At 34.9% G+C, this 17159-nt stretch overlaps 1 protein-coding gene across 1 annotated transcript; it reads right to left on the bottom strand.

Moving 5' to 3' along the window:
* Positions 1-1527: 1527 nt before the first annotated feature.
* LOC132049349 (probable xyloglucan glycosyltransferase 6) lies at positions 1528-15524 on the bottom strand. Its single transcript, XM_059440110.1, has 5 exons — positions 14694-15524; positions 12715-13023; positions 11363-11653; positions 11171-11284; positions 1528-2542 (listed from the first exon to the last, which is right to left on the bottom strand). The coding sequence occupies exons 1-5, from the start codon at positions 15342-15344 to the stop codon at positions 1901-1903; spliced, it is 2007 nt and encodes a 668-aa protein (XP_059296093.1). The 5' UTR covers positions 15345-15524; the 3' UTR covers positions 1528-1900.
* Positions 15525-17159: the final 1635 nt, after the last annotated feature.

The raw sequence follows: 17159 nt of genomic DNA, 5'->3' as shown, positions 1-17159 counted from the left end.
AGGAGAGTTCATGTAACCAATAACCCAATCGCAAAATAGGTATAGCAGTTTGGAATTTTATAGTTAGCGTCTTAACGGTGTGGGGTACGGTGTACTCATTTCCTTATCGGTTTAGCCGTTAACCCGTTAAGAATTACTAAATTCACATTTATACCCTTTGGTAAATAAAATACTTTAAATTTAGAATCCCAAAAGAACATTATTAAATCTCAATTAGCTAATTTTCCTTCTCTCAGCAGTCTCCTCGGCCCTCACCTGTCGTTTCCTCCACTAGACCACTGTTCGATCGTCTTCTCGAAGCCAACAACTTGGTTTGCCAATTATCTACTAAGTATATGCTATTAGCAGGGAACAAGTTATTAGCATTTAGCAATGTGGTCTTTCTTGATTGAATTACAAAAAGACAGCTCTTGTTCCAACTTTGATTGTCAAAGCTGAAATCATCAATGTTTTTACAGTTGATATTGCTTCCCCTTTGCGCTCTAGAGTATATGACATTTAGGAAAATAAGCTACTGCATACGTCTGCTAGACTTTCAAGTTATTAGCAATGTGGGCTCCCGGTTGGATTACAAACAGACAGCTCTTGTTCCAACTTTGATTGTCAAAGCTGAAATCATCAGTCTTTTTACAGTTGATAATGCTTCCACTTTGCGGTCAAGAGCATATGACAGTTAGGAAAATAAGCTAAATGCTCTCCCCATGGTATATGATTGCTTCACTTATATTTTTTTCTCAACATCTTTTGAGACAATTTGATTACAGTTTTAAGAAGTTTTATTTTAGGCTAGAAGTAGCTTGGTATATCTTGTTGATTAATCACTAAACCGTCCGATAATTACTAACTCGATATCGAACTAACCGATATCTTAACGGCTGTCTAGCGGATTAATATATTTAAAAGCCAATAATCGATAAGCCGAACTGTTAAGCATAATTATCCGCCCGATAAGCAGCCCTATTCACAAATATCTTTGATTACGATTGGATACCCTTTGTCAAAATATATAAATAAAAGATTACTTAATCTTGAACACCCTTAACAAGATTTCTAATTTCGCTACTACCCTACTATTCTTTACTCAACCTATTTTTGAAAACATCTTTGATTACGATTAAAGAAACAATCTCAAAAATAGACCAAGAACCAGTTTCAGTGTTAAATATTTCGGTTAGTTCCTTGAACTTTGTGACATTAGCTAGGGTCGTACTTCTTTTGGTGGATGATCTGGTGAGTTTTGATGGATGACCGGTTGATGACTTTAAAAAGATAGGTAAAAGACTGAAGACCTTGACTTATGCCTTTTCTTTGGGTTGGAAGTCACTGATATTTATCTGGTTTATTTTGGGGGCTATATTTTCTCAGAAAGTGTTGCGATAATAAATCCGTGCTACCACAAAATACAAGTTAGCTATCCCTTAATTCCTTTAGGGACCATATAAAGGCCGTTAACAAATTTCATATGAGAATGGACCAATTTGAACCAAGCTAGTAAATGATCATCAGAATGCACGCTGTAACTGGTGCTTTCTCCCAAAATTTAACTATATATAATTGTCAATGGCAAAAATAAAGAATCAAAAACTTGACCAAACAAAAACAGACTACTCGATGGTTACATACTATTACAGATAAACATGTATTAAATTACATTAAACCAAGAGGCAGGCAGATGACAGATCCTACCAGTATTGATTTCAATCTCCATCTTGGCATCAATGGATTACATATGACTGCCATATCTTATGCAGCCTTCGTTAAAATTTTGTGTTTCAACCACATAAATGTAGGAATAGGGAGCCAGGTACCACAATCACATGTACAAGCAGTACGGTCAGCCCTTCTGAGAGGATTTACCACAACTGAATTCGTGGCCAGATATCCTGTAGGGATCTTATGATCAACTCACCTGTTCGCCAATCAAATCAAGACCAACGACAAGGAAAGTAAACCCTTGAAACAACAGGAAATAGAAGTGAATCCCTTGAGCAGATAACAAGCTTCTGACAGAGGCTGTTAACAATATAAATGCAAGGGCAAGCTCTTTCCTGTATAAACGGTTTCTCTTCCTCTTTCCCATTTTCTTGGTCATCTCTAATTTGCTAAGCTCAGCGAGGCCTGATTCTGATGATGACCTTGAGACAGTACTCTTCTTCTCCAATAAAGGTTCGGATTCATTTTTCACCATTGCAACTAAATCAGCTTCCGATGATCTTCCGGACTTCTTCGTAACAATCCACTCGTAAGAACTTCCTAACTGGAAAAGCCCTGATATCATGGCATGGAATTTGGTCACAGACATTGTGTTTTCAAATAAAAGATATGGTACAATAAAAGGGAATGATTGTGGGGCTGGAAGAATATTGAGGACAGACATAAGTCCAGGCACATAGCAGACGACCCAAGCTGGTAACTGGGCTTCTGGGAGGAACATGGTGAGTGGGAGAATGATACAAAAGAGAGTAAATGAATAAAATGGTAGGATGAGCTTCCGCAAGAGGAAAAAAAGAAATATCAGGTTGGCTTTCTTGAACCAACTAACCTGAAATGAGAAGCATATACAATAATCACTTGAGAAGATATAATGATCTTTAAACTTGTTAAAAAAAAAATAGTGTATCTATAAAGCATTCAAGGATTCACTCGAACATTCAAATTGAAATGACACAGTAAGGAAACCATTACTTGATTAGAAGGAAAGCCTCATGATTTACGTGTGATGAGATAATAAGAAGGGGGTAATTACAACAACTTCCCTTTTGTATAACGACAACATACAATAACCTCTCTTTGGGTAGAGTAACTTTAACAACCATCATTACTCAATTTTATCCCAAAACTAACTGACATACGAGTCCTCAAAAAGCAGGAAACTAGGGTACAAAAATATATGGAAGAAGAGGATGACCAGAGGAGTACGAATTTGAGGAAATGAAACAAAAGTATGTGGTCCTCAGCTCAAGTGGTATATATGCCCAACGCAAAGATGTCAGAGGGAATACACCCCGAGTCCTTCCTCTCTTCTTTGGTATTGGCCTTCAAAGCAAGCACATAGAGGAAAAAAATGTTTCAGAAAGAAAAGTTTTTGAAGAGCTTGTCCTACCAAAGTATGAAGAGAGGAAGCCAACACTTGAAAAAAGATAGGACCTACTAATTTGCAAGAGCAACTACTGTTTCCTACTAAAGTCCTACCATTTTCAGCAACTACTTAGACCCAAGTTATTTCCAAATTTCCCATTATCTGGAACATTCAACCAAAAATCTCATATTTAGCAAATGTTAAAGAAGCGGATTACCGAAAAAGAAAAAGAAGGCAATATTTCACGAAGTTCTATTTCTTTTTGTCTATGCTTGAGACATGCCAATACTCCCTAACCAATTCTACAACTCTGCTAATCTTTTTGTTCGTTTTCTGCATTCCAATTCTGGAAACTTCTTCTAAGCTTTAGTTCCTATTTTCCATCTCTTAAGCACTCCTGACCTGTGATATGCTGTCCTGCACAGTCACACTGATGTTCTATAAGTCAGGATGGCCATACCTGCCAACTCTTCCTTCCTCCCTGCTTTCAATCTTTTTCATCCCATAGTTCTGATGTTCTTGCTGCATTCCAATGGGCTGTCCAAACCATACTTAGCTGTGATTACCTTTTCCCAAAGATCCTCTTGCTCCTTAGTAAATCTCCAAGCGATTTGCACAACAAGCTTCTATTATGTAATTTTCTTAATCCATCATCTTTTGCTGCGAATTGCTTTGGACAATCTCACAAGATTAACTTTGCTGTTCTCAGATATGAAACCACCTGTTCAATAATTGCTGCCATAGCAAATAGTGCAGTCACACTGATGTTCTATAAGTCCTTCATCCACAGCTTCTCCGATCATCATACTTAGGCTTACATTACCATGATATAAAGGAATGGAGAAAGGGCTCTTTGTGTCCTCTCAAATCCAATTCACATAATATACCAAGTTCCTTTTTGCCTTGCCTCATGTCTAAACAACACTAATTTGCAGATAAGGCACCTATGATTTGTCTACTATATACAGATGCACTTCAGATTGAGAAATCAATCTTGGAATGACTCTTTCTGATATTTTGTTTGACACCTTGGATATTATCTTGTAAATACTGCTCAATAAATTGATAGGTCTACAATCTTCAATCTTTTCTTTTTTGGATCAGTCTATGAAGAGAGATTTTTTTTATCGATAAAATAAGTATTGTTGATGTAAAAAACAGCATAAAGAGATAAACGAAAAGGAGTTCATGGACATGTAGTGAACTAATAAGGGGGTCTGGCTCTAACACATATGCCGATCCCATGTTACACCAAAAACTAATCCAGTTAGATAATATTGGAACTTCTTTTTCGAATATTCCTTCCTGCAGGAAAAAGTCAAAGGCATTCATCACATATCTTCCTATAAAACCACAGTTTCTGCAAAAGGATGTAATGAAACCATTTGATCTTGGAGATTTAGCCCTTGCAATGTTCTTAATCACCAAGTCCACTTTCTATTCACCAGAAAGTCTTCTCCACAGCTGTTGAGAGCTCTTTACGAGTGCCAATGATAATCAAGTCATCAACATACACTACTATTATGACAAATTCAGATCCAGACCTTAAAAAACACAAGGACAAATAGGATCATTTTGTACCCTTCCTTTAGCTCCAGGTTCTCAATGGTTCTTTCAATAGGATTTCTGCCCTGATTCTTTCAATAGGATTTCTGAAGCTTTATTGAACAAGTTTCACAGGAACTTTTATGTGCTTCAGGCATTTTGAATCCTTTAAGGATTTTCATAAAAATGTGTAATAGTATAAATAGCCTGGTTTCCATCAATGTATGGCTTTTCAAACTTCGATTAGATACCTAAAGTAATTGACCCACCACAGAATGTCCCTATATAATCAATAGCAGGCCTTTTTAAAAATCCTTTGATTTTATATCTTTACTTCATTTCTCACTTTGTTTTATTTTGTAGCTTGACTTCTCCAGAAACTTCACATTTGCCAAGTGAAGCCAATTTTGCTTGGATTGCATCCTTCCACTTTTGGCCAATCATTACTCTGTCTAGGTTTCAGTTTAACATCCTCATCGTGTTACTTTATTTCAACAGCAACATTATAAGCTAAATCTTAAAATCATTTCGGTCTAGTAGCTTATGAGATTATCATTAATTTAAGGTACCTAGACCTCCCCCTGCGAACTTAGTAGGCGTTTGGACATGCGGTTTGAAACCATGAGATGAAACCAGCGTTTAGACATACATTTCATCTTATGATTTCAAACCATATTTGTTTCCAAAAAGGCATGATTCTCCAAATTTAAAACTTACCTATAAGTTTATATCTTGTAAAAAAAGACCATAAGTTGGTAAATATTTTTAACAATTATAAACCATTTACCATAACTTGCAATGGTCACTTTCTTCAAAGAGTAGTTACATTACTATTCATGTTAAATTTTGTTTTTATTGAACTAAAGTTCACCTATTTTTTAGAAAGGTCTTCTAGTAGCGTATTAATTTTGTCTTGAACTATGACTTGGTCATTTGGTAAGATTATGTTTTTAGTTTTCACAACTTGTGGGTTTTTATGTCTATAGGAGAAAATACTTATATTTGTATGAAATATTCTTTTTGTTATGTGTCAAAATTTTTTATTTGATCTTCTTGATCATTTGCTCCTTTACTTTTTTGAGAATTTTTATCTTTGGATTTCTAAAAATAATATTACTACTAGTCAACTGAACTTCGTAGTATATGAGATTTTATTGGAAGGTTAGTAAATGCATTTGTCTGTTCATGGACATCTAAGAGTACTTTGTATTTATATGTTATTTATGAAACTTAATTATTTTCTTATTTTGGTAACTCCACTCCCAGTTTACATCCTTCAGTTCTCAATTTGTCCTAACTTAAGGCAACGTTAGTAATCATCCTGTAATAGTCTAAATAGAGATGTAAATACGTTATTTTGAGCTTGACTTCTCAACACGACTCCTACTTTTCTCAGAGTTAAATTCCAGTTCTTCTATCCGCAAGATATAAAGATCTTAAAAAAGGTCTAGTAGCTTGAGATACTGAAAGGTTGACCTACTTATGTTCTTTAGTATATTTGTTTTCTTTCTCCAGAAAATTATTAGACACGTTATTTCAACAAATAAACGATAACTTGCAATGGTCACTTCTTCAAGGTAGGAATCCTGACATTGTCTAGGTTCACCCACTGCTGCTTTTCTTTTATGCAGCCATTGTTTTTTCCAAACAATGTATCTTATATTTGTATGAGTATTCTTTAAGCAAACCTTTTATTTGATAACTAATACATTAAAACAATTATTTCTAAAAATAATATTACTCGTTGAACTTCTGTAGTGAAAATTGTGAAAGTCCGTAGTACTTGTATTTTATTATTTCTAACTTAATTATTTTCTATCATAGTTTACATCATGTCGAATTTATCCTAACTTGAGTTAGTGGCACTTGATATCTCTGAGAAAATTACCTATCATGGGTTCTCGATGCTGAAATTCACTTAAGACGCTACAGGTCTTGGTACCACTATTACTCAGGATAATGAAGCATTGAATCAGGACAAAGCGAAGGCTATGATTTTCCTTCGTCATTATCTGGATGAAGGGCTGAATTTGACGGGGAAAGATCCACTTGAATTGTGGACTAGTCTAAAGGAAAGATATGACAACCTTAAGACAACGGGATTTCCAAGGGCTCGGTATGAGTGGATACACTTATAGTTACAAGATTTTAAACACGTATGTGAGTATAACTCTGTTGTATATAGAATAACTTCCTAATTAAAATTATGTGGGGAAGCTAAGAATGATGAGTATCTATTGGAATAGACTCTTACCACTTTTCATGCCTCAAATATGGTGTTACAGCAGCAATACCATGAAAGGGGTTTTAAAAAATATCTTGAGTTGATCTCATGCCTTTTGTGGTTGAGCAACATAATACTCTTTTGATGAAAAATCATAAAGCCCGTTTCACTAATCTGTTCCTTTCCCGGAAGCCAACGTGGTAGCAGCACATGGTAAGTCCGAAAGAAGACAATAACTATCGGGGCCGTATGAATGTGCGTCGGTGTGGCAATGGCATGGGACAATATAATAATCATCATCCCGGTGGTCACTATAAATAGGAGAACAATCTGGTTTCTCAATACAATCCTCAAAAGGCAAAAGCAATAACTTTCATCATTGTGGCATAAAAGGTCATTGGAAAAATGGGTTCATACTCAAAAGTCTAGCAGAATCATTGATTAAATGCCTCCAATTGATAATTAGACCATCGCTAATGAGGACAAAACTTCCCCTTTCGGAATGAGGGCATGCTATTTTGCACGCAGCAGACCATCGCTAATGAGGACAAAACTTCCCCTTCCGGTATGAGGGCAACTATTTTGCATACAGTAGCACTTGTACGCATAAGGCCAACTAGTTATCATGAAGTCTCCCCACTACAGTTGGCTTTAGGTCAAGAGCCAAACATTTCCCGTCTTGTGCGGTATATGTTCCAATTGCTCCACGACGCACGACGCCCCAAAGAAGATTGAGGTTATATATTGAGTATGAATCTCCTATTTTAAAATATTTGGAACCTGTGAGTAAGATTTATTTACGGTAAGATTTGTTGATCTTCTTTCTTTCTTTTCAAATTCTTTCTTCAAACACCCTACAACATTTGAAATCTCTTTAGGAGTGCCAATGATATTCAAGTCATCAACATACACAAGCTATTATGACAAATTCAAATCTAGACCTTCTTATAAAAACACAAGGACAATTACGATTCTTTTTGTACCTTTTCTTTATTTGCCTCTCTCTTGTAAGAGTTTTGATAAAGCTTGACAAAATGCTCAAGTGCCCAACATTCATTTTTTCAATGACCTTTCATGCAACAACGATGACAATTATTGTCTTTACCTTCTGAAGGATTGTATTGCTAACCCATATTTCTCTTCTATTTACAATGACCACCACGATGACGATTATTATATCGTCTCTTGCCATTGGCACTCCCACACACATTCATATGGCCCCGATAATTATTTTGTCTTTCTTCCAGACTTACCATGTGGTGCTACCACATTCTCTTCCAGTAATGGAACAAATCCAATGAAGCGGGTTTCATGATTTTTCCATCAAAAGGGTATTATGTTGCTAAACCACAAGGAGACATGAGATCAACTCAGAATATTTATTAAACCCCTTTCACGGTATTGTTGTTGTAACACCATATCTGAGGCATGAAAAGTGGTAAGTCTTTTCCAACAAATCCTCATCATTCATAGCTTCCCCACATAATTTTAATTTGGAAGTTATTCTTTATACAACTATACTCACATACTGTCTTAAAATCTTGTAATCGTAAGTGTATCCACTCATACCGAGTCCTTGGCAATACTGTTGTCTTAAGTTTGTCATATCTTTCCTCCGTACCAGTCCACAATTCAAGTGGATCTTTCACTATCAAATATTCAGCCTTCAATCCTTCATCCAAATGATGGTGAAGAAAAATCATAGCCTTCGCTTTGTCCTGATTCAATGCTTCATTACCATGAGTAATAGTGGCACCAAAACTTTAGCGTCTAAGTGAATTTCAGCATCGAGAACCCATGATAGGTAATTTTTTCGGGAGATATCAAGTGACACGAACTCATGTTTGACAAATTCGACATGATGATAACTATTATAGAAAATAATTAAGTTAGAAATAATAAAGATACATATATTACAAACTTTAACAATTTTCACTACAGGAATAATGACAAAGTAACTTATGTTTAGAAATATTTTTTTTAAGTGTATAAGTTATCAAATCAAAAGTTTGCTAGAAGAATACTTATAACATATAATATACATTGTTTGGAAAAAACATAGCAACTACATAGAAGAAAAGCAGTAGGTGAACTTATGTGTTGAAATAATGTGTCTAACAATTTCATGGAGAAAGGAAGGACTGAAATATACCAAAGAATATAAGTAAATCAACGTTTCAAAATCTCAAGCTACTACACTTTTAGTTTGTATGAGAACGAGATCTTAGAGGAATGATAACTAGAAGATCATCATACAGTGCATATATAAGAACTGGAATTTAACTTGGAGAAAATTAGAGTCGTGTTGATAATGTGTTAAGAAATCAAGCTCAAAATAACAATATTAAAGATGAAAAAAAGATAGACAAAATAGGAGAACATTCTTCTTTCTTTCAAGTGTACCATATATTACATTTCATACCCCTATTTATACTATTACATAGAGGATGGCTATAAGATGGCCTTAAACATGGCATTATTGAGATCATGTAGGAGGTTATGGAGGCTTGAGAGATCATGGAGGAGGTTATCTAGGTGAAACAACCAAAATAAAGAATTACACCTTTAGAGTTGTGAACATCCACTAATAATATAGAATTTACAACAATAAGTATTTTTTCAACTATTAGTAAATTTCTCCAATTACCTCTACTTGTATTGAGAAAATCTCTCTCTCTCTCTTTCTACATTGTTCATTATCATAGATTTCTATATCTCGTTTATCATAAAAAAAAATTCTAATGAAAAAAATGATTTGAAGACAAGAGAGGGTAGCTCAAGTGAGAAGCACCATATACCTCCTATTTTGAAGGATGCAAAGTCGCCAAGGAAGCAAAGTGACAAAGGCCCAGTGTTGATCTTTTGGGGACAGTGGTCGAGGAATCGGATAGATGCAGGTTCTCATGTTTAAGAATAAGGCAAAAAACTTTTGGAGTGCAATCTATGTATTTCACATTTTCTTTGGAAAGGTAATAATTGTTAATGTGAAGTTCCCAATATACAAGGGGTATGCAAAAGTAAAAGAATCTACACAAAGATATGATTTTCTAAGAATAGCACCCGATCACCTACGCAAACAGAAGCCTCATGGGTGCACCAAAATTTTACTAGGAACAGACGATCAGCTCTCATATGTATAAAAGACTTTACACCTTTCCATCACAGACAAAAGATGAGTTATATGGTGGAATACAGTCCCAGCATCTGGTGGACAATTTGGAGAAGAGTAATTATAGATGCTTTGAAGATAAATCCAACTTCATTCGGAAGATAGAGTTTAACTACAATCTATTGTCTAGTTCTGGTGTAAAACGGAGCTTGTAAATGAGGCAGAACCAGTTTAGAACTCATAGAGTATCTTCATGTTTAGAAAAGGGATACACTTTCGCATTTTGTTTTTTGCTACGCTGTAATGTTCTGTCCAGCACCAACTTAGCACTGATTCTTAGTTTATAAAGTCCTAAATTTTCCAAAAAGGTATTTTCCGCCTATTCGAAACTTCCTATTCCTTTCTTTCCAAATTATGACATAAGAGCCAGGAGAGCTACATCCTATATTCTATATCGAGCCTGTTTGGATGGGCTTATGCCTATAAGCTGTTTGCAGCTTATAAGCTAAAAAAAATAAGTTGGGGTAGTCTAACTTATTTTTTTGGCTTATAAGCTGTTTTCAGCTGCTGCTTTAGATAAGATAAGTCAAATGGGCTCAATTATTTTTTTGAGCTTATTTTAAGCACAAAATGACTTTATATGCCAATAGCAAACACCAAAAAGCTGAAAACAGCTTATAAGCAACTTATAAGCCAATCCAAACGGGCTCATCTTCTTTTCCTTCATCTGAAAGTCCAGATATATCACCCTTTAACGGGTGCCAGTGTCACCTACTGTCTCCCAGAAATATTTCAGGTGTATTTCACATTACATATTAATGCATTAGCAATTCCACTATGTAAACAGTTGGGAATCACTGACCCATCAAAATTCAATACATTGTTGCCATAAGAGGTTATTAAAGTCTAGTATACTCTTCAAAATCCAAAAAAGCACAAGATTTAAGGACAAGGTTGGCCATAACTCCCTGTTGTTTATCCAGAAATTACTGATCTTCACGTGTAGTGGATCAGAATAAAGTGTTGCAGAAAAAGAGTCGTGACCCTGGGTTGCCATATCTCATTTACGCTTTTAATTTACTGGCCATATTAGATGCTGAGTAACTTGCTGACTAAACTTCAAGTTAGTTATAGATATCGTAACCAAAATGTATGAAAATATTTTCTTATGATAAACACCCATACTTTCTTATGATAAATACCCCATACGAACCTTTGAACGCAATATGTCGGAAAAACACAGGCGAAAAAGTTGCATTGGACCAGAATGCCACCGGTGTTGCTGCTTCTTATATGCCTCATAAGACTCCGGTAGTTCACAAAGACACTACAAAAAGGAGAACCAAATTTGTTAAAACCCGTTATTGTACAAAGAGCCTAATTAACAATTTAGAAACTTACAAACCTTAACATCGTTCACATAGATAAACTTCCATCCGCAAAGGTGAGCACGGACAGCAATATCCATATCTTCAACTGTTGTTCGCTCTAACCAGCCTCCGCATTCTTCAAGAGCCTTGATTCTCCATACACCAGCAGTGCCATTGAAGCCAAAGAAGTTAATGAACCATCCATTGACTTGTTGCTCTACTTCAAAATGAAACGCAAGATTTATGTTCTGCAATCTCGTAAGCAAATTCTCGTCCTTGTTCACAAAAGCCCACCTTGTTTGGACAAGAGCGACATCATCATGTCCCTTCAAGAATGCAACAGGAAAAAGTCATATACGTGACTGGAAACATAACCGAAGTGCGCCATGGCAGCCAATTAATGCAGAATATTGCAGTTAAGAGGTGGGAGGCTCACTATAACACTAGCACCCAAGAGATATAAAATAATCTTTACACAAGCCTAGTTTTTCGCTCAGCATAAGGATAACTTGAAATCTGAACGCACTCAATAAAGGGTAAAAGTTAGAAATTATTCGTCGCAATTAAAAAAAAGAAATAATTTGATGATAACAATCAAGCCTGCTCATACCGTGCAAATTTTATATCTACTAGGACGAAGTCTTCTAGCCAGCATGAAAATACATCATGCACATAATATGAAGGAAATAACACTTCAGCACCAATTGTTCTTAGTAAATAGAAAAGAGAAAAAGAAATGAAGTAGAAAACCCCACGAACAGGTAGCTTCTAAAAGGAAACTTAAGAAGAGATGCTTTGATACCCTCAAGATAACTTTTGTACAAAAACACGACTAGTAATTTTTTGATGTGTTCTGGGAATTTCGGCTGATTTTGTGCATAGAAGAGTGGTACTACACGCTTACGGAGGAGTACAGCATGACAGTTAGTGAGAATAAAGGAGTTAGTAATTCTGTTCTTTACTTTACAGTTTTGACTTTAGTCCCGTTGAGGATAAGTAGAAGTTACACTAATTACACATTAGCCCAGTTTCATTTTCTGCATTTATCACTTTTAGTCCAATACTCTTCTGGCAAAGGACACTGCTATATGTAAGCTGAGAAGCTTCTTTCACGATTATGAAATGCAAATCCCTAGTTTATTTTCTTCTTCTTAGCTTAGCTAGCTCATTTCTTCCTGTGAATTCCAAGTCCGATCCAGATCACATCATTTTTGCAAATAAAGATTGGAACAAACTCCTGCCCTGCCTATAATATGAAATAACATAGGCAGACTCCAATAGTAACACCAACAAAAAGAGACAAGCCTATAGCAACAAGATTTCAATTCAGAGAAGATTCTTTAGTAGGCACATGAGCCAGCCAGATATATCTAGGAAAAGAAATCACCTTGAAGTAGGGAATAGTGTTCTTCAGAAAATCTGGTGTTGGTTGGAAATCTGCATCAAAGATTGCTACAAATTCATAATTTTTTACATAGCCACAACTCATTGCAGATCTGAGATTTCCTGCCTTATAGCCTGTGCGTATAAGACGATGACGATATACGATTTGCACACCCCTCTGTTGCCACTTTTGTACTTCAGCCTTGATAAGTCCCTGAACACCCAAATCATCTGAGTCATCTAAAATTTGTACGAGCATTCTCTCCTTAGGCCAATCCTGGATACATACTGCTGCAATCGATTGTTGGTATACCTGAGTTATACCACAATGAAGGAATTTATACTTAGTAAAAAAGTAACTCAACAAAACATCAACTTACTCATTTAGGGAAATAGGCGGCTCGTCATAAAGATACACCTGAATTAGGATCACTAATGAAAGCATTACAAACTCTCAGCAGATAATAGGTGCATAGTTGCTGTCAAGAACACAACGCAGTGACAATTGCGGGTGCTGACCCAGGATTATTATTAGAAATTGTTTGCCCATGCAGATACGTTCTTAAATCAGCATTCAAGTTAAGATAGAACTACTTGGTTTAATCAACTGCTCACCCTGTATTTAGGCCAACTAAATACTGTGTAAGAAGTCTCAGTCTTAGTAAAGTCATCATCTCAACTAAATAGTCAACGAGTGCTTTATTCTACAAAAACAGTTATTCAAATGCATGAAACATTTTACGTGCGAAACATCACTAGATACTGAAAAATTAGTAAAGATTACATCTTATCACTCAAAACATCACTAAAAACTGCAAAATTAGTAAAGATTGCATTCTCATTATTCCTATTTCTACAAGCAAATGAAACCAGCTCGACACTTGGCTTTGTGAGGGGAAGTTCTGCAGAAATGAATAAACTAGGTGTTGGAAATCTTACGAAAAATACTTGATCACGAAACCTGTAGGGAATTCTTGAAAGCTTGAGGCGTGTCAAAGACACTGTCCTTAAGGATATTTCACCCATAAAGGTGTATCCCTAGGATTCAACAAGGTCCTCTATTATTAAACTTGTGCTGGAGCACAGAAACTAACAAAGATGAACAAAAAGAAAACCCAGCACAACAATAATATGGGAAGAAGAATTTCTCTTGATCTTTCCCCTTCAAAGGAAAAGGACTAGAATTTATATATTGATAAAAGATGGTTGAAGAGCCTTCAATGTTAATAAGAAATTAATGTCCCGACTTTAATAAGAAGTTAATGCAGTAAGAATTGAACCTCAGATTAATGTTTGAAAACGTATCAAACATTATGATATAGTAAAAGCCATATTCAAGGCTAAGAATTGATGGCTAATGAAGAATAAAGGGACGGTTACGATTCCAACAGTAATGTTAGGATTGTAAGATAACAAAGCTTTAAGGAATGAATTTAGACAATAATATGAATACATAATTCTTTTTGAGATATTATAATTATTTTTCCAACACTAAGTAAGGAAGCAAATTCACTGAGCATGTAAGGTCTAGAATCACAAAGTACTCCCTCCGTCTCAATTTAAGCCTCTTAATTTCACTGGCCACAAAGTTTAAGGAATAAAAAGAGACTTTTGAATCTTGCGGCCCTAAATTAAAGATATGTGTAATGTATTAAAATGTCCTTTGAATTTTGTGATTTTATACTTCCCATGCAGGATCAGCAGAGGCGGAAAAAAGATTTGATATTACTGGGTTCAGGATACTAGTTTTCTTAAGTTACTGGGTTCTAAATTAAGAATGTGTATATATTCAATAGATTTCTTAAGACAAATACAGAGTTTGAACCAAAGTTACTGGGTTCGGCCGAACCATAACACGTACACTGGCTCCGCCCCTGGCAGGATGTTAGAATCGTCAACTTACTAAATATAGAAAAGATGCACTCTTTCTGATACAGACCAAAAAAGAAAAGTAAGAGAACTCGAAAACATACATTGTCTTACCTCCCTCTCATTGCACATTGGTATCTGTATCAACACCATAGGATAATCCTCAACATTCACATCATTTTCACCATACTCAATCTCAGCTTTCGGTTTAAGTCGTCGAAACTTAATCCAAAAGCAACCAAATACAAGCACAATCCGATCAACCGACTGTATTAGAAACAAAACAATACACATATTCGTCAAACTCTGCAATGGCGGCGCCAAATAATTTGCCCTAATTTCTATCCAATTCGCATACACATAACCCGATTCCACAGTTGGTGGACTGAAATGCCATCCTTTAAAGTAAGCAATAAGCTCAAACACTAACAATATCACTGAAACTGTTAAAAACAGTTTAATTACACGGTAAAGTCTAGAATCTGACTTAGGTGGTGATGAATTGGAGGTCACAATTCTGCGATTAGCTGTACGAACAATAGAGACGAATCGATTAGTGAGGAATGCGATTGAATTAGCGATTTGTTGGAATTTAAGAAGGTAAATCCAGGAGAGTTGACGAGCACTACGAGTACGAGTATGTTCCTTTTGGTCAACATTAGGGCTACTGATCTCAATAGTCAAAGGGAAGAGGTTGTCGTCATTGCTATTTGCTCTCTGTTTGTTCCACCATTCCTGAAATTCTTCATTAGGCTGACGAGACATATATAGGAGCAATTTTTTTTATTTTATTTTTTTTGACGAATCGGAGTAACAAAGGGCTGAATCTGAGTGGATGAGGCAGATTTTCGATTTTTTAACGGCGATGGAATGTGGAGGGAGGGAGTGTAGTGAGAGTGAGTGCAGTACAGTGATCCGGAGAATGGGGAAGAAAAGCAGGACGGTAATGGAAGCTAAATTTAGGTGCCATTTGGCTATAAAAATTATTCACTTTTCTATGTAATTTCTTTTCATTTTTTACCGGAATTAGAGTTTGGCCATGAAAATTTTTAAAAAAATTATTTTTTAAAAAAAATTCACTTTTTTTATTTTTTTATAATTATATTTTACTAAAAATTATAATTTTAAAAATTATTACGAAATACTATTCTAACTCTAACTTTAAAATTTCAAAAAAAGTAATTTTTTTTTGATATGTATGGACAAACGGAGCCTTAGTTTATCTGCCTGACAAAAAAAAATTGAAGCAGATCATGTGCGGCAATATTTGAGAATCATACGCGCATGCATCATCGTATCTTTCACGCGTGCCATGTTTTCAAGGAGTTGTTTGGTGGCCGGCTAGAGGCTAGAGTTATACGAGGGAATTTATGTATTATTTTATATAGCGTTTAGTAATTCATATATTAGTTATTTTATTTTTTATCATGTATAAAATAATATATAGATTTTCTTTTAATTTATACATGTATTAGTTATACGGATTTCTAATTTGCAAATCAAACACTGTATTAATTTTAAACATGAATAATTTACTTTCTAACTAGCTATAAACGTGATATTACTTATGCAAGATTTAAACATGAATAGCTTGCCTCCTAACGAGCTACTAAACGATCCCTATTTATTCTTTCTTTTATAATAATCTTTTTATGAGTATAAATGTATAATAAGTCCCTCATAAGAAAATGATGCTATAACTTCGACAAGTGATCTGATCATTGTTTGTAGCACTTGATTTTGAAACCATACACGATCAAGTAGGGTTGAATTAGGCAACAGGAAGAGTGGACAAAAATAGATATTTGATATTTGAAGCGTGTGGGTTTTGAAGCTGATCCATTTGCCAATGAGTCGCCGATAAATTACATCACTCATCATATATATATATATATATATATATATATATATATACACACACAACTGACACTAGTTATATCATATTTTTTTCTTATCTCACAAAAAAGTGTCCATCTTGGAATAAATATTTTCAAGAGAAGTATTAATGCACAATTTTATATTTAAAGGAGATAATTTATGGGTTCTTTAGTTGAAGGCTGAAGTGCGCATATACCTCACTAGTGTACTTGCCCGCACTTCGTGCGGTAGTGAGAAAAGACTATGTGACTGAATATTAAAATCACACATAATTTTTATAAAAGAAAATGAATTTTACAAATCAAATAACTTTTCATGATTTTTTGGACATCCTATTTCTTTGATAGAAAACAGATGCTTAAAATATTGCATGTTAAAAAAAAACCGACCTATTTAAGTAAGTGTATAGAAATAATAGAAAAAAAAAAAGTAATGGAAAGAAAACAAATGGTAATGAAATCCAGGGATATTGTAAACCTAAGACGTAACCTACTTCTTTTTTCTTCTTCTTCCAAGGCATTTTTCTTAATATTTTATTTCATAGCATGAATTATTGATACTTATGTTTTATTTTTTTCATTTCTTGTTAAATAAAAACTAAAAAGGAAAACAAAATAAAAGTGTGGTTGCAATTTCCTGATTTCTAATACTTCATTTTTCCTTTTCTTCATTTCTTTTGTAGATTTCCATGTACCTAGATTT

The sequence above is a fragment of the Lycium ferocissimum genome, chromosome 1 (assembly GCF_029784015.1).
Source record: "Lycium ferocissimum isolate CSIRO_LF1 chromosome 1, AGI_CSIRO_Lferr_CH_V1, whole genome shotgun sequence".
Classification (NCBI taxonomy): Eukaryota; Viridiplantae; Streptophyta; class Magnoliopsida; order Solanales; family Solanaceae; genus Lycium; species Lycium ferocissimum.
The sequence above is the reverse complement of the archived record's forward strand: the minus strand, read 5'-3'. Positions and strand labels throughout refer to the sequence as shown.